At 30.2% G+C, this 23,573-nt stretch overlaps 2 protein-coding genes and 2 pseudogenes across 2 annotated transcripts; all 4 read right to left on the reverse strand.

Annotated features, from left to right (window-relative positions):
* Nucleotides 1-2,514: 2,514 nt before the first annotated feature.
* LOC124829762 (vascular-related unknown protein 1-like) lies at nt 2,515-3,620 on the reverse strand. The gene is made up of 3 exons (XM_047303324.2): nt 3,228-3,620; nt 2,992-3,048; nt 2,515-2,883 (listed from the first exon to the last, which is right to left on the reverse strand). Exons 1-3 carry the CDS (start codon nt 3,579-3,581, stop codon nt 2,734-2,736), a joined length of 561 nt encoding a protein of 186 aa, XP_047159280.2. The 5' UTR covers nt 3,582-3,620; the 3' UTR covers nt 2,515-2,733.
* A 6,082-nt stretch (nt 3,621-9,702) lies between these two features.
* Nucleotides 9,703-12,675, reverse strand: LOC124829763 (RING-box protein 1a-like). Its single transcript, XM_047303325.2, has 5 exons — nt 12,486-12,675; nt 12,360-12,410; nt 12,217-12,276; nt 10,114-10,185; nt 9,703-10,035 (listed from the first exon to the last, which is right to left on the reverse strand). Exons 1-5 carry the CDS (start codon nt 12,613-12,615, stop codon nt 9,998-10,000), a joined length of 351 nt encoding a protein of 116 aa, XP_047159281.2. The 5' UTR covers nt 12,616-12,675; the 3' UTR covers nt 9,703-9,997.
* Nucleotides 12,676-17,217: 4,542 nt separating this feature from the next.
* On the reverse strand, nt 17,218-21,447 carry LOC148197149 (uncharacterized; annotated as a pseudogene).
* A 770-nt stretch (nt 21,448-22,217) lies between these two features.
* Nucleotides 22,218-23,347, reverse strand: LOC148197150 (WEB family protein At5g55860-like; annotated as a pseudogene).
* Nucleotides 23,348-23,573: the final 226 nt, after the last annotated feature.

Below are 23,573 nucleotides of genomic sequence, written 5' to 3' on the forward strand. Positions count from 1 at the left end.
TACAATGAAAGTGCACATTATGTTTGATATTCTAAAATAAAAATTTCAATAAAAAAAATATTAGATTAGTTTCTAAATAATAATGTTATAAATCGACTCTAATAATATAAAAAAGTATATATAGTTTATCTATTTTATTATAGTCTATTAAAATATATGATGCAAACACCTTAGATAGTAAATCCTCATACTCCTAACTCTTTTATTAAAAGTTTTGTTCATTCTTTCTACTAGATAATTCATTGTTATGTTCTTGATACAATTAACCATTAAACTTGTTTCAGTTTCAATACTTTTTTCCACTTTTTAAACACAAAAAAACATATCTATTTCTTTTTCAAAAAATAGATCCCTAAAGATACAATGTTCCCAACATGAGTACCGACCCTCACTTAAAAAACTGATTTTTTTTTTTCAATAAAATATTGTAATTTTGAAAAAAGAGAATAGAATTGAGTTTCTTTCATTATTTATAATCTTTGTATATGTGTGGCTAGAACATATACATTGTTTTTATTTTAATTTATCTGCACAATATTTTCACAAATAAAAATAAAATATTTATATTTATCAATTTATTAAATAAAAACTTTAATTATCTAAATAATAATAATAATAATTTCAATAAAAAATAAAAATAAATAAAATAAAAACAATAAGTATACCAATCATTACTTATCATGAGAGAACATGTTTCTACTTGTTGAGCTGATAATTAAAGCTAATCATAAATTCTAATATTGTTATTGAGATCTTTCAAAAAAAACATTCCATATAAAATCAACATCCATAAATCAAGTGACAATTCATATAAGAGTCCATAACATCCTCTTCTTCTTTGTACATTTCACATTATTTTTTTCATTTTTATTCAGAACCAAACTCACATTTGCATTCTTAACAAAAAAAACATATATATATATTATTTTTAAATTTATAATTTTAATTGAGTTTTTTAGAAACAATTAAATAGATAAAATTGTATCATGAAGAGCTATTAAATGTTGTAACAAGTACCTAAATTCGTTCCTAAAAGAAAAATGGTTTTTAAAACAAAAGCAATAATTATACCCAAATACTTATACTCTCAGGCAAAATTAAAAAGATATCCTCCTTTTATATATTTTTTGGTACACCCAAAAATAAAATATTCTTTCCTTTTTATACTGAGTAGTGAGTATGGTATGACAAGCCACAGGAATCCAACGACTTGCACGTTCTTTCTTCCTTTTGCCTATTATAATATTTATCTCATCCTCTTTAATTTTTTTACCCTTTCTTTCTCTCATAAAACTTTCCCTTTTAATATTTATCTCGTACAGTTTTTTAAGTTTAAGTCTTTATTCACTTAAATAAATCTATAGAAAAGTAATTGAATCAATTCGAAAGGATTTGAAAATAATTTCTTTTGTTGTTTATTTGAATGGATTTGGAGGTAGATGAGAGTGAATTTGGAAGTAAATTTTTTTAATTTATCACATCAATCAAATTCTACCTTAATTCTTACAAACGTTATTTCCAAATTCAATTTTATTTACCTCTAAATTTACTTAAATAAATAACAAAAAATTTATCTCTAAATCATCTCAAATCCACTCAATTACTCTCTCCAAATCCATTCAAATGAACAAAGGTAAGTGATAAAAATTTATAGTTCAACTGGATTCTTGAAACCACACATCAGTGTGTAAGTCACGGCAAAACAAAATTTCATTTCAACCATAATTAACTATAATTCAAACAGGTGTTCACACAAATATCTGCACTAAGCAATTTTTTTCTTACCAACAGTATAATACAAAATATTAAACAAATTTGACATAACTGAGGAAAAATATTTCTTACCCAAATAAAAAATAACTAATGCTTGTAGTTGTTGGAAAAAGAATGAAAGTTTTTATTCAACTAAAATAACATCAATTTAAATATATAAATAAATATAAATTTTATTTTATAAATTGGTTTTATAAAATTAAATTAAGTTTAATATTCACTTTTAGCATAATATTAGAATTAAGATTTAGAATCTATTCTATCAAAAATGTTTTTTTGTTCTGTGTATTATATTATCATAACCTTTACGACGGAGTTAGATATAAAATTCACTCTTAGAAAACAAATTCAAAATTTATATAAATAATTTTCTTTTTTACTTTATAAGTCAATTTATAAAAAATTAAATTGAAGACAAAAAAAATTATCATAATATTACCTAAATCTAAAAACCACCAAAAATATATTATAAAAAAAAATCAAAATCTCACGTAATACAATCAAATTTCATGGTAATTGTTACAATTCATTTAATTTGAAGTTAAATATTGACCAATCCACCTGATTCATTCAACTCTTAACTATATACCTATTATTTGTTTCTTTCTACCTGTCCTCATTACAAATAACCAGCATGAATATTATTTATCAAAATCCACATTTTCTTTGTTAATTAAAGTCTGACCGTGACAAATATTAATGAATCATGATGAAGTAAGAAAAGTGAAACAGTATAGTAAATTAAGTTTCCTTTGAAGAACAAAAGTTTATGAAATTGCTAACAATATAGGATGAAAGAATATACAGATATATAGTGAGATAGAGATTATACATCACAGTGAGTGATGAAGCTCTTTAATATACAATTGAAGAACTTGAGCTACATAGAAGAACACAAAGAAAAGGAGACAAGGAGAGGGACAGATAAAGAGAGAGAAAGTATATAGACAAAAGTATCAGTCACCCCAAATAATTAACCAACAAAGACAAAGGAACCAGGCATAATCCCCTTTTCTTCAACTCTGTGCAATCACCATTCTTTCCATTATACTTTAATTTATCATCTCTCTTCTTATCTGAATAATGCTCTGATGATTTCAACCCCTTACCCTACGCAATCATCATCATCAAACCATACATACAATTTGTCAGCAAAAACTCACTCTTCTCCCTTAAATCATCATCAAAAAAGCATTATATATATTAATCCAGGTTTACCAGTTCATCATCATCATCTTTTCTAGAACTCATTTCAGCTGGATTCAAGTCTCTCACCTTCAGACAGTAATCAGTAAAGATATTACAAGAAAAGGCATATATCATTGGTGAAGTGAGAAAGGAAAAGAAAAATAAAAATCATTTTTTTCTTTTTTTTTCTTCAACCCTCTTGTCAAATTCAGCATGTCATCCTTATAACTCGGATTATTATAAAAAAAAGATGATAAAAATCATACCTTGGGACTATTGACAGGAGAGCTAGCAGTGTCTTCCAAAGGGTCATCTTCTGATATCTGTTTGGCTCTTGCTTTCTTGAAGGTCAACTTTTTGGGTGGATTTGGGGCCTTGAAAGAGGGAGAAGAAAGAAGATGATGATGATGATGATGATTGTGGTGAGAAAATTTCCATGCAGCAGAAGAAGCAGCATCTGAGAGCAAAGATGAACCATCCAAACTGGAACAATAACTGGGTTCTATGCCTTTTGAGAAGTCTTCAAAGTAAGATGTCCATCCACTTTCTCCATCAGAACCGCTTGGTTTTCTGCTTCCACCAACTATGCCCCTTGATGAACAATTCAGAGAATGATCCATTAGTCAAACTCTAACAACACCACCATATATACTATATAGAGCTCCACAATAATAATAATAATAGTAATCATTATATACAACTTATAATAAGAACAATTATGAGTAGAATATCAATATCAATACTCCCTTTCATATTTTCTTTATTTCTCTATCTTTTAAAATAATAAAAGAAATTATTTTTCACTACAAATTAAAATAATAAAAGAAATTATTTATATTATTGAAAATGTGAAATTATTTTATATTATATGAATTTATAAAATTAAATTAAACTTAAAATTCACTTACATTCAAAGTTTATTTATGAATAGTTTATATTAGCATTGTTGATGATATATGTTTCGGTTAGTATGGTTGAAAATTATACCTTCATATTTTAAATCAATTCACTTTGTTCAGTTTATTTTTCCTTTTCTAATATTTTGTTAAATTTTCTTTAGTAAAGTCTAAATCTGAGTGGGTATATATCTATTAAAGATATTCTTACTCTGATACTCAAGCCAGTTTTCAGTTATACAATTGATTATCACAGTTAAGTCTTAAATATCCAATAAATATAATACCTACTTCCTTATCTTGTCTCTGTATTTATAGGTTCTGAAATTAACTTTTATTTAGGACTGACCCAATCACAATTCAATGTCTTATAAACATATTTTACCTTACTAATTATCTTGAAATTTTCTTAATATATGAGATATTGATCGATCACTGATGTCAATAGTAACCGATTGATCTATGTTGTTTAGAAAGTTTCGAAAGATTGACCAATAATTCACTTTGAGGTTGTGGTGACCAGTCGATTTATACAATACAATATAAAACTGTGATACATGGAAAGTGCATTATTAAACATGAAAAAGTAAACATGTTATAAATGCATTCTCATAACTGTATATGAACATATAATTAGTGATGAATATAAAATAAAAAATTGAGGAATTTAACCGACTTAATATGCGAGATTCCCCTACCCTAAATTTAATTTTAATTTGGTATTTTCCTAATGCAAGTGAATAGTTTTAATAATAATGTTTGGTGAGAGGTTGAGGAGAGGTTTGGTAGAAAGATAACCGAAAGTTAGAGTGAAGAATGGAGAAAAAGAGAAGAGATGCATACCGTAGATTCTTGAGGTGGGACAGAGGGTGTTTAAGAAGTTAAAGTAACAGTTGAAACTCTAACTGAAAACCAAACATAGAAAGATAGAAAGAGGAGAGAAGAAAAACACAAAAACAAAAGAAAACAAATTGCAGATAGAGAAACAGTTGACCTTTGCTGTTCGAAAGCATGCTGTTTTCCATTTTTCTCCTCAGGAGTGCTATGGGGACGTTATTGCTCCTATTTTCGTTGAAACATAAATAATAAAATAGAAGGGGAAAAATAAATTAGTGTGACAAATGATGTAATGAAAAAGAAAAGTATGGATCAAAGTCAAAGAAAAAAAAACTGAATATATCAATATGGTAAATATATTTTTAAGTAAGAGTTTATTAAGTACAAAAAGACAGTTGAGTATTTTTGTAAAGGAAAAACTTATGGGTCTATTATTTGAAGATATTTTACTGTATATGGTGTCAAGTTTTTTTTTTTTAACGTAAATCTCATAATGTTTTGATTTTTCTTTTAGTCATTAGTAGTATTAGAAACGAATATTCGTCTTAGTTTTTAAATGAAGTTAAAGATTGCTATTTGGTTAGTTCATAGTATCGGTTGATTTTATTGGGTAATTAATATGTAACAATGACCGTTTATATGATTTTATTATTATTACTTTTGTATCGAATTTAAAATTTTATTTAAAAAATTGATTATTTTATACTTGTTATTTTTAAGTATTTTTGAAATTATTTTGTGAAGATTCCATATTATATTAAGAATTTAAGTGTGAGTTGAAGTTTTCAAATTGAAGATAAATGAACAAATTGAGTGGTATGAAAGAAAAATAAGATCTATAAATATTAAGTCTTAAGATTTTAGGTTGAAAATGATGTTAGGTTTTTTATATAGGTAACTCATATATCATTGATAGTAAATTTTTCCAGCCTGATCTAGTAAAGAATTTTAATAGTGTTATCAAAGTTGATGATTTGTTTTGGTTCTTAGTTTAGACAAAGACAAATATGTCTCATTGTAGTAAGACTGGATCACATTAGAGTTAGTAGAAGTGTGTTGAAATAAAAGGAAGGGATGTTAGAAACCACTCAAAATCCAACTCATTTGTGGGGAAGATTGTTATCCAAGTATGAGTTGAGAGTCTTACCTTGAGTAAAAATAAAAAAAAAGTTAAATACAAGAAAAAGGAAGAGCCATAAACATTAAGCCATAAGATTTTATGTTAGATTATGTGGTGTAAGGTTTACGAACAACTCATACCTCAAAGGTGGTCAATCTCCTTAATCTATCGCAATAAAAGAAAATTCTATTGTTTTATTAAAATTGATAGTTTGTCTTGATGTTCGACTTAAGCGAAGACAAGTATGCTAATTATGATAAGAGATTCAATCATAGTTAAGGTCAGTGAAAATGTGTTGAAAAGTGTGGCAAGTATGTAATTTTGTGGTAAAAAAATAATAAAATCCAACTCACACTTGTGGAGAAGACCTTTAAGAATTCAAGCATTAATTGAAAGTCTCATATTAAGTAAAAAATGAAAAGGTTAAATGATATATAAGAAAAACAAGACTCTTATACATTGAGTTTTAAGATTTTATATTAGATGTGGTGTCAAGTCTTTTATGAAAAACGTATACATCAAAGGTGATTAATTTCTTAATCTATCATATAATAAAAGAAAGCTAACAATGATATTAGAGTTGATGATTTGTCTTGGTTTCTTGCTCAAGTTGAGACAAATATATCCTCTTTTGGTAAAGATCCAATCATAATTTGGATTGGTGGAAGTGTGTTAAAATAAAGAGATAAGACAAATATGTTCTATGATATAAATCAATGATAAAATTGAACTCATAAGTGTATAAAAGATAGTTAGAAATTCAAGTATGAATTAAAAGTATCACATTGAATATAAATAAGAAATTTGAATAGTATATAAGAAAAGAAAGAAACATAAATATGTTTGAATTTCCAACACATTAATTATATCATTAAAATAGAATATATAAATAGTGTTAAAAACCGATCTTATAAGTTGAATTAAGTTTAAATATTTTTTCATGTATGTTTGTTTGCAATTGTAAATCATCTACAAATGTTTAAAAACATGATTATAAGATTGAAAAACTTATATACTCTCCTTATCTCTAACATTATTATTAATTAAAATTTGAGTTTCACAATTAGTGCCTTGTTAAAAACAATAGTCCTTAATATATTCCAGCTATAAACCAAAATAAAATGATGGAGAAGGTACATAATTGTCTTTTTCCGCTTCTATGATTTTACACCACAACAAGACAACATGAAGACATTAAGCACAAACATAAACTATTACTGATATTAGTTGCACTTTTTCTTGGACTGATTCTCTACCCAAATTCTTATGGGTTGATGCTTATCAAACTGTAATTTTTAATCAATAGGTTCAAAGAACACTATATCCTATGCAAGGTATGGGTACTAAATCTTTATAGTTTAAAATTTGGCCATCAGCATAGTTTGATATATTTTATATCATATAATTAATACAAAGTGTTAACAAGATTGGTTAAACATTTGTAACAACCATTAATTGAAGAAAATTTGTACTTAAAAATAAAGTGGGATAAGACAAATGATTCTATAGAGATTTCTTTTTTACGCAGATAAAAAAAATTCATATTATGTCTTTATATATAAAAAAGAAAAAAAATACACGACTTCTTCTGTATTATATATATTATAGAGCTGTCAAAACGGGTAACCCGGCCCGAACCGACCCACCACGGGTTGACCACTTAGTGAGTCAATCCAACCTGGCTCATTTATTAGCGAGTCAAAAAAATTCGAACCCGATCCGACTCACCACGGATTGGTGGGTTAAACGGGTTGGCTCATTGACTCACTTAATTAACTTTTTTTTCACCTTCTTCTTCTCAGATTCTTATAACATGTTACTTTGATCGATCAAATTGAAACAATAATAATTGAACCAATTGATATAAAAGAAAATGAAACAAAAGAAATATATTGTTATATATATTCTAAGCTATCAAGCGTAAAGTTTTGCCAATTTAGTTTAGTGAGACATATAAGAAACTACATATAGACGTTAACAAAAATATATAGCACAAGATAAAATTGTCATGCTTGTAGATAGGTGTAAAAACAAGATAAAACAAATGATATATTCTCGAATTATTCAATCTATAATATTATCCATCTATTAAATTGGAGTCCTGAATGGATAAATCCACAGTATTATGGTCTCTTGAAACATCTTCTTCTTTATCTCCATCTGTAATATTATCCAATCTATAATCTTAGGGTTTTATTTGCGAATGAGAACTTTTGGAAAGACAGCAACGCAAAATGCTCTATTGCTAAGTAAAGGTTGTGCATTTTGAATAATTAATTTAATTAATTTGATTTCAATAAAAAAATAGGATTTGAATAATTAATTTAATTAAAAAAATAGGTAGGTTGGTGAGCCAACCCGACCCACCACGGGTTCAACCCGTGTGAGCCGGGTTCTTAGTAAGCCGGGTCAAAATTGGCTCACATAAAAAATTTTGCATTTTTTTCAATCCAACCTGGCTCAAACCCGTGGTGAACCAGGTTGACTCACGGGTTTCAATCCATTTTGACAGCACTATATATATATATATATATATATATATATGTATATATATATAATCTAGAATCAACTCTACAATTTGAACTATAATATTTGTCTTACTAATGGCTCAACAATCAACTACAAAAGAAAATGTGAAACTTCGAAACACAATTTTATCCGCGTTTTGGAAGGCATTTTCTTTTCTTTTCTCTTTTAGGTCGAACTTAAAAGTTTTTTATTTATGCACAAAATTAGCTAAAATTTGGTCAAGCAACTAAGCTATATTTAGTTATATAATAACCATTGAAATGCGTAAATATTTTGTTTAATCTTTGTAAAATAAATGATCATATATATATATATATATATATATATATATATATATATATATATATATATATATATATATATGGACGAGCACAAAGATGGACAGGGGACCTAACGAATCTGGTAGCTATAATACTACAAGATTCGGAGATTCGCAATGTGTAAGAGGTGTCCAACTGTATAGCTGTACTTTGGAACTGCGACTAATTATGTGGCCATGTACGACAATATTATGTTTAGAATATCAAGTATAAAACTTCCTAAGTTGGTATAGATATTTCATATTCTTTTGTACTACAAAATATTTTAAAATTCAAAAATTAATCCATTAATTAATAAAACTATTAATAATTAATTATCTATCTAAAATAAAAGAAAAAGTTGAAAATAATAAAAAATGTATCAAACTATTAAAAATTGGAATGAACTAAACTTTTAAAACAAACTATTTTAATACACTACAATAAACTAGATTAACTAGTAGGCTAATCAAATAAATTAGTATAACATCACCCTAAACACGGAAAGAGTAATCACTTTTGACAACTATTTCATATTTAAAGTAACATCATTAAAAAAGTGGTTAAAGTGGTTCTTATATCAGTTGTTTAAAATAAACAAATATCACTACCTAATAATTAGATTTATTTTATAATTCCCAATTTTCTGGGGAAATTTCAGCCTCAACTTAGCGTCACCGCCCGAGAAAGGCAAACATTATGATTTGGCTTCGTTGCATATATTTAATTTACTTTTAAAATCAGAAGAAATGGACCCACATTAAATAATTTCAGTCCAAATTATGCCCCTGCGTGTTCTAATAATTTATTTTCTCATTTTTCATTCGTTCTTTATTAATATATACTGTTTACAAAATTAAACAATTTGATACCACACTAGGCCACAAGTACAACAAACATTTTTTTTCTTATCAGTGAGAAAGAAAGGTCGCATTGCATGAGATAAATGAAAAAGCACACCCTAGATACTGAGCCATACTGACATAATAATGCATGGCCACACCATACTGAAATGTAAAACACCGACAGTCAACCAAATGAGAAAATGTGCAATGAAATGTAACGATAGCAATGTGCTCAAATGAGACCATTATCAAGAAAAATTAACCAACTCATACGGCTCGTAAACACAACTAGTTGAAACAACTGATACGAAGCCGATGAAATAGATAAAATCAAAACATTAAAATAAACTTTACATAAACCATCTGTGTATATTAAACTCCATCTGGCAAACTGATTCCTTGAACATAATAAATTCAGTAGACAAGCAAAATAAAAAAAGAGAGTTGTAATATTAAAAATATCGGATAGACAGTACAAATGTCCAAGGAGATCTCAACCGCGTCGGAGTTCTAGTGCCCGTATTTCTGAAACTCCCACTCACTGTTATCTGTACAGGTACAAAAACACAAGTTAGAAGTGCACTTCTTAATCTATAAAGGAGGATGAAGGATCCACGTCTGCATACCTAGAGGACAAACTTGACGAGTCTTGAGCCATCGACTAATGCAGTGGAAGTGAAAAGCATGGTTACAAACGCCTGTATAAAGTAGCAGTTTGAGTAATTCAGTGCAAACTAGAAAAATACTAACAAACATAGAAGCCCACATTACTATTCTTTTAAGTCCCAGCTAAACTGAAATAGCACAACATTTTTACTCATGACACGAAGAAATAACCTACACATGATTATTCCAAAATTAAAAAAAAAGGTAAAGAGTTTACAACATTGCGATAATCTAGAAATACCAAAACGTTACTGGAGACAAAGTATATTTTGTCCCACAAAAATGAAGGGTCCAACATTATTTTGTCCATCTCAATGTTATTAACACGTATTTCCATTTTTTTCATGATGGAACCAAACAATGGAATGGAAGCATCCCTTGGTAACTCCTTCACTTCTCTCACTTCCTTTCTTTTCTTTAATAGGAACCCTTTCCGTTTCCTCCTTCGTACCCAAAAGCCTGAAGGTCATCATAATCATAATAATTCACATGTCTGACTCTTATAAACCACAATTCCAAGGGTCAAGAAAGTACGATTAATTTAGAAGCTGCAAGAACTTGAATAAAAAGGTGTGGCCACATTCTTGCAGGACAACTCATGGTGATTGTCTCATAGAGTCGTACTGAGCATATAAAAATCCATGATCTCTATACTCCTAAAAAAATATAAGGTACAGAAACCTTAAATATAACCAAAATACAATATATGATGTGTTTGGCAATAACTGCCAGTATCTCCATTAGTTCTAAAGTGCAGAGCAACATATCCCATTGGTTAGATGTTTACTGTTGAACTTATGGGCTACGCAATATCAATATGATTGTTCTTGAAATAAAAAAAAAAAAGGTTATTTCCTATTCAAATCATAAACTGCTAGGACAAATATGATGGAAACACTACTTTTAATGTTTCTTAAGCAAATTCTAATTCATTTTGCCTATAAATAAGCATATTTTTCATGGCTTACTTTTGTGACCATTTGCGTCAGAGGTGAGAGGATTGCCAATTAGATAAGATGGACATCTAATCTAGTACACTTCATAGCCATAGCAGAACGAGGCAAAGGAAGTGCCACAAGATTGAGCAGTCAAATTGAAAATAAACGCTAAATTTAATAGTCGTAGTACAATAGTATACGCAAGATACTGAATTTGCTTCAGTTTAATAGATGGCGAAACATAAAATGGGGAGGAAATAATAAACGCAAGATACGCAAAATACAGTCTCAATTGGTAACGTTAAACAATGAAATATCAAAACATTAACTCAAACTAGCTTGCGTCCACCCTCCTAGAGTAAAAAACACCTTTTATCTCCTCCCTCAAGATCAAGGGCCCAATAACAACCTTGCTTTGAGATAAAGGTTTTGATTCTTCAGTCAAATTATATATGCTTTAATTTGTCATATATTAATGATAATACGCCCACTTTGAACATGACAGCAGCATCAACTTACCCTCTCTTAAGTAAGAACAAACTTCCAACATATTTTCTTGTAGTAGATATTAAAGAACTCCAACCAAAGAATGTTTTATCGATTTTGTACCGACCTCAAATCTGTTGAGTTCACATCGATAGGATCAATTATCACATCTGAATCAATTATCACATCCAACTTTGGAGCTTCAAAAAGGCATCTCGGAGGATGGGAGGACGAAAAGGGAAAAGTGTATTTAAACAAACTTTGACCTTAACTCTAAGTTATATGGAACTATTAGAACTATTGGGGGTACACATGAAGCCCCTGTCCCCAATCAAGAGATAGGAGAGTTTTTGTTCCCTTAAAAAAGGCCAATGTTCCGATAGGATCAATCACTACGTTGGAGGTATTGTTCGTCTTAGAAAAAGATATCGAAGGAGGAGGTGTATTTAAACTGACCTAGCTCGGCTAGTAAGCTAGGTAGAACTATTGGACGTACAAACAATTTTAATTTTAAATTATAATACTCCTACAATCATATCTACCTTCCTCAACCCTAAGGTAAAACAGACAGATGGATATCAAGCATTCTAAAAACCTATTTCAAATCAAATCAGCAATTAGAGCGAATCAAAAACATACCCCACGCCACTGTGCATTCTTCGCTAGTTGCGCTGGCCTGGTTGGCTTGGCACTCGATGCCTGAAATCAGGGACCAAAAATTCAAAAGCGGAACGAATCGCTTCAAATTGAAAAACAGTTTTCGATTGAAAGAACGCGCTTACATAGATCCATGATGTGGTTCCGGCAGATGGCACAGTTATCGACAACGATGTCTGCAAGAAATAAAGAAAAAATAGTGAGAAGAAAAAAACACGGGAAAAATTAGGGTTTAAGGAGAAAACAAATACCCCAAGCCCAGAGTGCGACCGCGTTCCACTTTTTGATCTCGAAACGCTTGGGCTTCTTGGAAGACGGTCCGGCGCTGCTCGATGCCTCGCCGGCCGGAATCATTGGCACGTCGGAATCAAGAGTCGCCATACCCCTTTCTAACGGTAGGAACTGTGGGTGATTTGTTCAGTGCTTTCTTCAATTGAATCAACAGTGGTGTATAAAGGTCTTCTACGTTTCTAACAACAACTTTTTAATGGATTGGGCTACCGTTTTTATTTACTGGGCCTGTTACGATTGGGCCTCATCCTTCTTTTATTGAAGAACTAGGAGCTTTTTCCCGCACCCCGTACATCCATAACTTTCTTCCTGTATTTTCATATAATTTTCTTTTTCATTTTCCTTATTTTTTAAATTGTATTATTTAAAAGTAATTTATTTTTTAGTTTTGGAGTATGTAACCAGAAGTTAAAAATGAATTTCAAACAGCATAATTCAAAAATAAAAAATAACTTAAAAAATAAATAATTTTGGGAGTACGTAATTCAAAAGTTATCTTATTTAGAAAAAAATGACTTACTAAATGACACAGATAAGAAGTCATTTTTGGCTTCACATCACATAATGCTGCGAAAGCTTTTTTATTTGTGGATTTTACAAGCTTAAGAGCTTTCGAATCGTGCGATCTAAAAATTATTTTTTATTTCTGGATTATATAATAAAAAGGACAAAATGAAAAGTTTATTTTATGTTAAATGCATGAAAAAACTTATGGAGGTGCAAGAAGAAACTACCCTGTTAAATTTTTGGTCATATTCTTTTCCATTACAAAAAGCCCATTCCTGAACGAAAGCAAGCAAGCTGCAAAATAATTTCGTATAGTTGTTAAAAATAAATCTTATATTATGGGTTCTGGGTAGCACAGAATTTTCCTTTATATTCAATTCCAAATGAACTGAAGATATTTTAGGAAAAGTTTTTTTTTATTAGAATATTTTATTAATAATTATATATACATAAATATTAAATTCTGCTAATGAAATTAATTTTTTTTTATTAATATCACCAACTACTGATTTCGAATTTGAAATATCTCAGATATACATTGACATTAAATACTATAAAAATAAAAGTTGTCTCTCACACAAAAATTTGTCTCTACAAAAAAGAAATTTTATTGAATTGACTATATTTACAATTTTTTAACAAATTCTTATTTAAATAAAGTCAATTTAACGTATAATATGGTTTAAAAATAGAAGTAAATATTGGCAATAAACTAAGAAACCATGTATATAAGAGATTTTGTTTGGTTGAGTTTTTAACTGACAAAACTATATTTTTGGATTTTGAGTTGCGTGAAAGGAAATAGAAGAAAAGTTGGGAAGGAATAAAATTTGTACAGAACATTAATTCTTTAGAAAATCTAATTTATGAAGGAAATCATTTATTGTAGGGAAATAAAGTGCACGAAATCACTTTCTTCATTGAATCCTATTATAGTTGTTCTATCATGAGTTGTGTAGAATCCACATCCTACCAACGCCTAGACAGAAGAAAGAAGATTTAAATTTCATAATAAATCTTCTACCTACGATATCTGTTTCTATAACAAGGCATTAAAAGAAGTGTGAAGCATAAATTTAAGATCATTCAATTAATGTTCAATGCAAAGATTTAGTTCTATTAAATACCCTTTCAAATATCGATATTACGTTGACATTTAACTATTTCTCTTCTTCTCCTTATCTCTTACCCTCATTAGTTTTTCAACACACTACTACATAACAAATATAACATAATAATCATAAAAAAATGTGATACAAGTACATTATTCTAAACCTATGGATCAACCTATTAAACAAAATGTGTGTTTACTTTTTTTATTTTTAGAGTGGAATGGTTTTGACCTTAAAAATAAATAAATATATATTTACTTATTTATTTATTTTAATTATTTATTAAAAGAATACTTTTATATTTTATAATGATTTTTAAAGAATCAATATACACTAAAAAATAATTGTTTTTAGCTAAGGTTATATATTTAGCGTTTATGAGGTTTTAACCCACTAAATGTGTTTTCTGTAATTTGTCATTTTTCTAGAAGAGCCAACGTCATTAATAAATTATCTGAAATTTTTAGTAATCCTTGGAATTAGCACAATTTATCAACGGTTCAGGGAATTCTTGGTATTGCTTGGGGTTGAAACCCATTATCGCCTGGGATTTGAAACCCTATTATTGGAAGCGATTTAAATATTTTTTATTGGAAGATTCTTATTTGATTTGTTTCGTATTTTTTAATAATACATAAATCCTTAGATAAAAGAAAATTTATAAAAGGCAAGGATTTTAGATTTTTGGTGTTTATAATTTGTATATATCATTCATAAAAGAAACAAAGAGAGAAACCTACCATTTTAATAGCAAATAATGTAAATGACAAGGCGTAAAAATTAAAATTAGTAAGTCATTACACTTTTGTTCTAAATAAGAAAAACAGACATAATGAAAAATTAAAAAAATATTTGTCTAATGTAGTGCATGATGTTGATAAATTGTATTTTTGTTAGGAATATTTCCTTGATTAGATACTTGACATATAAAAAAATGATAATTGATAACTTTCTAAACAATAATATAAACATATATTAGTTTAATCAAGATTAAATATTACACGTGCACACATAGTAAAATCACGAGGTAACTCTCTTTGATAATTTTGCAAAAAAATAAAATAATCATTTCTTTCATTTTATTTACTTGGGATTTCAACGTTGAAACTTGGTTTAAAACACAAAAATAGTTAAAATAGTGAAAATAACTTATTTTGTAATACAACATTATTAAAATTAAAAAATTATTAACCTCATTTTGTAACTATGCACTAGAAGGATAACTTGAAGATGAGCTAAAATCAATATTTCATCATCTAAAGGATTGTTCCCTTCTAAATACTTTATATGAGAGTTATCAATATTTATCAAATTTGTTTCTATCTAATGAAGCACTATTGGATCAAATGACAAAGACGTTATTAAGAAAAGGATGACTTTTCCCAAATGAGATAGTTGTTGCTAGCTGCTCAAATAATGAAGCATCGATTTAATTAAATAACTAAAAACAATAGATAGACCTTTCTTTCTCTTCGTCTTAGGTCGATGGATCTTCTCACTTGAAAGATCTCCTATATCGATAAAACACATTCTAGTTGGCTAAGCCTAATTCAAATTGTTTTTGTTCTGAAGCAAAGATATCCACAGGGCGATTTGTCCTATGTAGATATTCACAATCTAGAAGTATTGATTTTTTTTTGGATAGGCCCTAAAAGGAGAAGAAAGATTGAAATGCCAATAGGCGTTTATATTTTGAATTCACTTGACCCGAAAGTACACTATCCATTTAGGGAATGTTCAATGCCAAAGCCATTGAATGGGTAAGTCGTAAATTCCTAAAACGAAATATTTAATGTACTTTATCCATCCGCTAGGCTACGAGTGGGGTATTTTACTAGAGGTTTTTAATGTATGAATCTACCCTTATGTGATTCTTATTGAAGCATTTACTCCTCGGAGAAAGTAGGGTGCAGGCGGATAATTTCAAAACCAATTACCCATTCATTAGATAGGAAGATCACCAAAACTATCGAACTTATTCCAGTTCAATAAGAGATCTCAATATTATGCCTTGAAGAGAACTTGAACCTTCATGCTTTTTAGCACGAGATTTTGAGTGTCACATTTCTACAATTTCACCACCAAGGCCTTTTTAAAGTAAATATCATATCCCAAGAATATGATATTTATTTAGTGTGAAGTATGGAATATATCACAAAGGTAGAGTGTTGGAGTCTTTTTATTGATTTGTCATGTCATATAGGTCGAAGTCGGACATCTAATTGGTTCTATTCGAATTATCCATAGGATATCTTCTTACCTATCTATATAGATAGATATAGATATTCTATAAAAAAAATGGACTAATTAAATTTATTTATCAATTCAATAGAAGCCTAGAGAGATTAATTGAAAAGGGTCCTACATAATAAGATAAGTGAAAAATAGGTCTAATTATGCCTATTACTTATCCTCAATAGAACGGATGTAGAGATATATTTGTAGACATAATATCTATTTAGATACGCTCAAATGAACTCTTCTCATAATGAGAATGTATATAATCCCATTTCGATTAGGTCCAATATAAAATTGAACTTAGAATCATGGAATCGACTCAATCATTGAATTTTTTATTCTAAGTTCATATCCTTAGCCCATTCTCATTTTGGGCGAAGCATATTTCCTAACTCTTTTATTCCTGTTAGTAAGGTAAGAGTTGACCTAAGAAATAGATTCTAGAAGCTAAAAAAGGTTATCCTGAGCAATTTCAGTAATAAGGTTCAATGGTATTCCAGGTATAGTGGATGTTATCACACATACAATCATACTTAATTCGATGGAATTGTTTAATCTTCAAGGGGATCTTCTATAATTTTGCACGTGAGGAGTTATTTCTTGTTTTTGTTAAGTCATTAATAACATGATTATTTTTAGATAATAGTAGATAGAAACAACCCTTGTAAGGAGTCCTTTCTAAACTAAGAAATATAAGCCTGCTTGTCACCCATACTAGAATAAATGCAGTTTTCCAAAAAAAATCTGCTAGTGAAGGAAGACCTCCTAAGGATAAGAGACACAAGGCTAAAGAGAGAGTCAAATAAGGATTTTTTGTGTACAATCATGCATAATCTCAAATGTTATCAGTTTTGGTACGTAGACCAAATGATACAATGCAATCAAAAGTTCCTAGACTTATCGAGATATAGAGTAACATAGAAGTTATCCTACTTGTATATCCACCATTGGAGTTAAATGTGCAAGGAACCAAACTCCTAACACATTTGCAATGTTCTTGGCTTCCAAAAGAAAAAACTTAAGGAATCAATACTTGATATGTCTTTTGATACGTATGATAATGAGATTGATTCATATGCTTGAATTTCTTTTTTCTACAAAGAACACAAGAAGAATCTAATTAAATTAATACAAAGTATGGCTAACAATTATAGACTTTTTGAATTGAACTTACATATGTTCCCTCGCTTCATCACTCACAAATGCTTCATTAGCATGTTCATATGTTACTATCCATACCTTTCCTCTACCAACCTTGTAGCCACACTTTTTTTTCCTATAAAAGTGAAAAAATATATGACACATAAATCCATAAATTAAAACAAAAATTCCATATCAAGATATGTAGTATTGTCACATTTTCATCCATTTTTCTTGCAATGCTCTTAGATCCACATATGTGAGCAATAATTTGCTTTGCCCTATTTTCTTTATTTTTGAAGGCATGCTCCTAATCATCAATGTATAAAAATTAATAATCATTACCCTGAATGATGTTGATTAAAAAAAGTTTCAATATACCTTTGTTTTTTAATTTAGTCGATAATCCACAAAAGAAGCTTGATGATCTCTATTTATTCATGCTAGAGTCATTGCTATCAATTCATCTCAAATACATGTTACATCATTTCTAAGTTGCCATAATTATTGTCGGTGGTCTCTCCACTTTATGTTAATTGATTAGAGGACATGGCTTATATGAGCATCATAATGGACATCAAACTTAGCCTTTAAAATATAAAATAATTAAAATTAACAAGAGTTATAGTATAATTAAATTATACATTCATCTTTCACAATGTTGACCTGAATAATGTTTTTAAGTATGTCTTCTTTATAATCTTTAGGAATCTTCCTCCAACTAGAATAGTTAAATGGTAGAATTAGAGTTTCTTGCAATACTACCTAAGAACATATTCAATAATGTTTCTCTATCTACAATTGGTTGACCCTAACTATTCCACTTCACAACAATCATTTCATTAATAGGTAAATGCCACACATAATTGGTTTGTAGTTGCTTTCTATTTCTCTTTCCTTGATCATCTACGAAGTGTAAGAAAATAATTGTGTCTCTAAGTAGTGCCGTCAAAATGGGTTGAAACCCGTGAGCCAACCGGCTCACCACGAGTTTGAGCCGGGTTAGGTTGGAAAAAAAATGCAAAAATTTTGATGCGAGCCAATTTTACCCCGGCTGACTAAGAACCCGACTCACACGGGTTGAACCCGTGGTGGGTCGGGTTGGCTCACCAACCCACCTATTTTTTTTAATTAAATTAATTATTCAAATTCTACTTTTTTTATTAAAATCAAATTAATTATTCAAAATGCACAACCTTTACTTAGTAATAGAGCCTTTCACGCTGCTATCTTTCCAAAAGTTCTCCTTTGCAAATAAAACCCTAAGATTATAGATTTGATAATATTATAAATGGAGATAAAGAAAAAGATGTTTCAAGAGAGCATAATACTGTGGATTTATCCATTCAAGATTCTAATTTAATAGATGAATAATATTATAAATTGGATAATTCAAGAATATATCATTTGCTTTATCTTGTTTTCAGACCTATCTACAAGCATGACAGTTTTATCTTGTGCTATATATTTTTGTTAACGGCTATATGTAGTTTCTTGATCAAACGGTTGTGTATGTCTCATTAAACTAAATTGGCAAAATTTTATGCTTGATAGCTTAGAATATATATAATAATATATTTCTTTTTTGTTTCATCTTTTTTTATATCAATTGGTCCAATTATTACTGTTTCAATTTGATCGATCAAAGTAACATGTTATAAAAATTTGAGAAGAAGAGGGTGAAAAAAAAGTTAATTAAGTGAGCCAATGAGCCAACCCGTTTAACCCACCAACCCGTGGTGGGTCGGGTCGGGTTCGAATTTTTTTGGCTCGCTAATAAATGAGTCGGGTTGGGTTGGCTCACTAAGTGGCCAACCTGTGGTGGGTCGGGTTGGGTTGGGCCGGATTACCCGTTTTGACAGCTTTATGTCTAAGGGATACAATTGAACCAAAAAAATATATTGGATAACTATATAACATAGTATGCTCTTAACATGTATAATATATTAAGTAGTTCTTGTTACTAATGTCCAATTTAAACTTTGTATATAATTGATTATCAATGACATCAACAATTTCTTCGTCTACTTGTAACTCAGTCTCCTCATTTTCTTCCTCTTTATTTTCATAATATGAATATGATGTAGTTAGTATTATTGGTTTAGATACATGAAAAGATTGATGTGGTGGTTGAGAATTAGATTGAGGTGCAATTGGGGGCTGGTTAGTTAAAGATATCCTTACTTGAGGTTTCAAATTTCATCTTCAAGACTCTTGAAAACCAATGAAAAATGAAAAAGTTATAAAATATTGGCTTGGTGGCTTGTGCATGAAGAGAAACATAGGATAACTCTGCACTAAAAGTGAACTTTTCATCTCAACCCTACACAAATGTACAACCTATCATATGCATGAGTTGGCATTATGGATCAACTGCTAGACTGTTATTTACTCTACTTTCATATCAAAAGGTTTGTGTTAAATACATGGACTAAATGAAGAATTAAATCTGCTTATCGTAATCTAACATGTTAAGTTAATATTATAGTAACATAATACAAATCAACAATACTTAATTTAAATCAAGTTCTAACATCATAACCGAAATCAAGTTCTGACAACAGGCTTAAAAACAAAAGTGCATATTCAAATAGGTTTTGTATTGGTGATTTTGAGTTTTGTCTATCATTTTGAGTGTTACAAGTGTTTCAACTACAAATACATGATACATATGAATAACCACTCTATAGTGGTGATATTTAAACACTAGGACAATAACAAATTAAATCTTTTTAATCCAAACCAAGAAAATTACAATAATTGAAAATAACTCATATGAAGTAATAAAAAATGATATTTAAACATAATTAAGCAATACACACACGCACACACATACATATTGTTGGTTGAACTCAATTAAATCATAAAGTTCACAAAAACACAATAAACTCTTTTTTGTATTTTCATCAAACAATCGGTGTGCAAGGAAATGTAGCATAGATTACTAATGAATCAAGTTCTATTCTTAGACACAAGCATTCAATAAACATTTAATTTCAAGTCTAGATTCTATAAATATTTTCCAATACCTCAAGAATAAAAAATCATGTATGGGAACAATCCACATCAAACATTAAGCATGGAAATTGAATATTAACATGAATTAGGAAAACAAATATCATTAATAGAACAAAATTACACAAGAGTTCCATGTTTTACAGCTAATTTCAACAAATAAGAATGATCTTCCATGGTAGAGAACTTCAGGTTCTACAAATTGAAGAGATAGGGAATAAATGGAAACCAAAGAGAATATTCAAGTTCTTTTCCAAGGTTCTTGGCAATTGCTTCATGCCCCAAATTCGCCTACCCTTCACATTAATGCCTCCAACTCGTAGCTCTTATCCCTCATCAATCCTAAGAAGGGAAAACATTATGGATGAAGATTGAAGAGCTAAGGAGGAGTGAGAGAGCTTCCCAACACCCCAAACAACCTCCAAGGGCCTTTCCCAGTCGCCCTAGGTAGAGAGTGAAGTTTGAGAGGAAGACAATCCTTTAAGCTCATGAGAAACAAGTTTAAATACCTCAATTTTGACATGTCAACATTATTTGTGCTTAGCGCCATATTAGCATCGCTCAATGTCATATCAGTTAAAATTGGAAAAGAGCTCTCTATGAACCTATCACTTAGCGCCACGAACCACCGCTCAACGCCAGCGATGTAAGACCACTACAAGAATCGCGCTTATTACCGGCGGAACATTATCGAAGGATTTTTGGCCGTCGGTAAAACTGAATTACCGAAGGCCTTGGAAAGCATTACCGAAGGTGTGTGTTGATTTAATTTAGCGAGGGTGTTTGGCCGTCGATAAGTGGCCTGACTTAAGCATTTGGGCGTATTGGAGGAGTTTGTCTCCAATTTCGTGACACTCGAATCCCTATTGGTGCCCCAATTAGAAATTTCCCTCTCGTCCTTTGCTTCCATTTTCGCCCTCTCCCTTGGCGTTTATCTCCCTCTCCCTTGGCGTTTATCCGTACTGGCGGTCGTTGGCGTTGTGTGCCGATATCATTGACAGCATAACCTTGGTGGGTGGTTGGGGTTGTTTGTTTGGTTAGGGTTCTTCGAAACGTTGTCGGTGTTGTGGTTGGGGTGGTGGTTCGTGGTGTGCGCTTCAGGCTGTTGCGGCGGCAAGGGTGCTGATTCGTGGTTGTTGGCGTGTGTAAGTCATTGCGGTGAAGCCAAGGTTGGTTGTTGCGTTGAGAGCTCGCAGTCTTCCTTCGATCATTCTGGAGTGTGAGGTAAGGTCTTTGTTTTAGAACGCGTCCTCAATAAATTGTTTGCCAGTTCATGCCTATATGTGTGGAATGTGTTTTGTGTTTATGGATATTTTATAAATTGTTTGTGTTTCGCGTGGTTAAGCAGGTCTGATGTTCATTTATTGATGAATGGGCATGTGTCTAGAGTTAAATAAGAATGATTCTATGGAGTGAAGTAAGTTAAATTGAATCTGGTTAGGCTGTAAATGAACATGATAATGTAGTTACTAAATTATTCTGACTATGTCCTTCATTGTGTTAACTAATGAACATGTGTATTAGGTAAGGGAGGGGTTGGGTTCATGATAAATCCTGATTAACAGGGGTTTCATTAAATGAAATGGGGTTGTTTTGGGAAGTACGATAAAACTGAATGAAGTCTTATAATTGTTTCTTTACTGGTTGTCATAAACTAGTGGCTGCACTATCAACTCAACATTAAAAATGTTTCTCTTCATTTGAAACCTTCCCTTTCTCTAACTTTTTCATCTCCACCTTTGGTAGTGAATTCTGGTTTTGAATCCTATAATGCTGATGAGATAATTCTGCTGCCATATGTGTTTCAGCCAATAATTTAGAAGCAACTTCTGCTACTTTTTTTTGTTAATTTCTTTTGCCCTCTTTGACGCTGCTTTGTCAGCTCATTCTCCACTGCTCTGTTTGCTGCTTCAGCCATCTCAGCCCTTTTGAAGACTTCCTGTGTTTCATTTTTCATATCCTCAATTTCCTCTTGGGTTTCCTCTAACCTTTTTAGAACTTAATTTTCACTCACCTTTGTAGCTTCCACCTCTGCTTTGGCAGCATCCAATTTCATATCTGCTAATTTATCAGACTCCTCAACCTTATGAACTAAGGACTTAAAATCATCCCCTGATATGTTGAACAGCACTTGCCTCAACTGTTTTTGCTACCTCTACTTCTTTCAATGCTGCTTTGATCTTTATTTGGGCATCTTCTAAAACAAGTTCAGTGACTGCAACTTGCATCTTCAATTGTGCAGCCTCATTCTTCTAGTCTTGTGTTTCTTCCCTTGCATTTTCAGTTTCAGTGAACAACTAGTTCAATTTCCAAATCATTTCCTCTTATGCACCTCTAGCTTTTGATTCTTCTACAAATGTTGTTATACTTTGAACTTAACCATTTCAACAAGATTTAAATATCAACACAAACTTGTTTGAGGTGCTAATGGACACTAATTCAAAATGTCACTTTTGCAACATTCAATTATGCAGAAAATTAACAGAACCTCATCACCAATTCTGAGTTTTAGGAATTCAAATGACTGGTTAACAATACAAAAGACTCAAAGAACTTTGAACTAACTGAACTAAGCTAAAAAAGGTGCAACTAAGTATGAAGAGAGCATAAATGAACTTACAAAGAAATTTAGCACAATGAACAACTAATTATAAGACCAAAAGAAGCATGATTCAGATTTGAGAATTTAATTTCTTGGGAGAATTGAATGAGAATCTGCACATATCAAGTTTCTGAATAGTTTCTTCCAATCAATGTAAAAGTATTGCACAAAAAATGGTTATCTCTTAGCGTAGAATGACAACACCCATATTAGCCTTAGTTTCCTAAATAGCTATTTTCTTATGTAAGTTAGCAATGTGGGCACCCTTTGGAATACTGTTATTTCCAACGTGCCTTTATAGATGTAAATTCCCTTCTTTTCTAGAGTAAGATTCAATCTTTAGTTGGAAGAAAATTGAACTGTTAAATAAATTAGAGAATGTTTTTTGTTTATTCTAGATCAATGGATAAGTTCTTTTAATTACTTGGTACATT

The sequence above is a fragment of the Vigna umbellata genome, chromosome 6, assembly GCF_029865625.1.
Source record: "Vigna umbellata cultivar VRB3 chromosome 6, Vumbellata_1.0, whole genome shotgun sequence".
Lineage (NCBI taxonomy): Eukaryota > Viridiplantae > Streptophyta > Magnoliopsida > Fabales > Fabaceae > Vigna > Vigna umbellata.

Coding starts and splice junctions, on each gene's coding strand:
- LOC124829762 (XM_047303324.2), bottom strand. CDS start 3,581: ATGGATCATTCTCTGAATTGTTCATCAAGGGGCATAGTTGGTGGAAGC. Junction 3,049..3,227: donor CTCCTGTCAATAGTCCCAAG/GTATGATTTTTA, acceptor TACTGTCTGAAG/GTGAGAGACTTGAATCCAGC. Junction 2,884..2,991: donor AAGATGATGATGATGAACTG/GTAAACCTGGAT, acceptor ATGATTGCGTAG/GGTAAGGGGTTGAAATCATC.
- LOC124829763 (XM_047303325.2), bottom strand. CDS start 12,615: ATGGCGACTCTTGATTCCGACGTGCCAATGATTCCGGCCGGCGAGGCA. Junction 12,411..12,485: donor GGTCGCACTCTGGGCTTGGG/GTATTTGTTTTC, acceptor TATTTCTTGCAG/ACATCGTTGTCGATAACTGT. Junction 10,036..10,113: donor TCGTCAAGTTTGTCCTCTAG/GTATGCAGACGT, acceptor GTACCTGTACAG/ATAACAGTGAGTGGGAGTTT.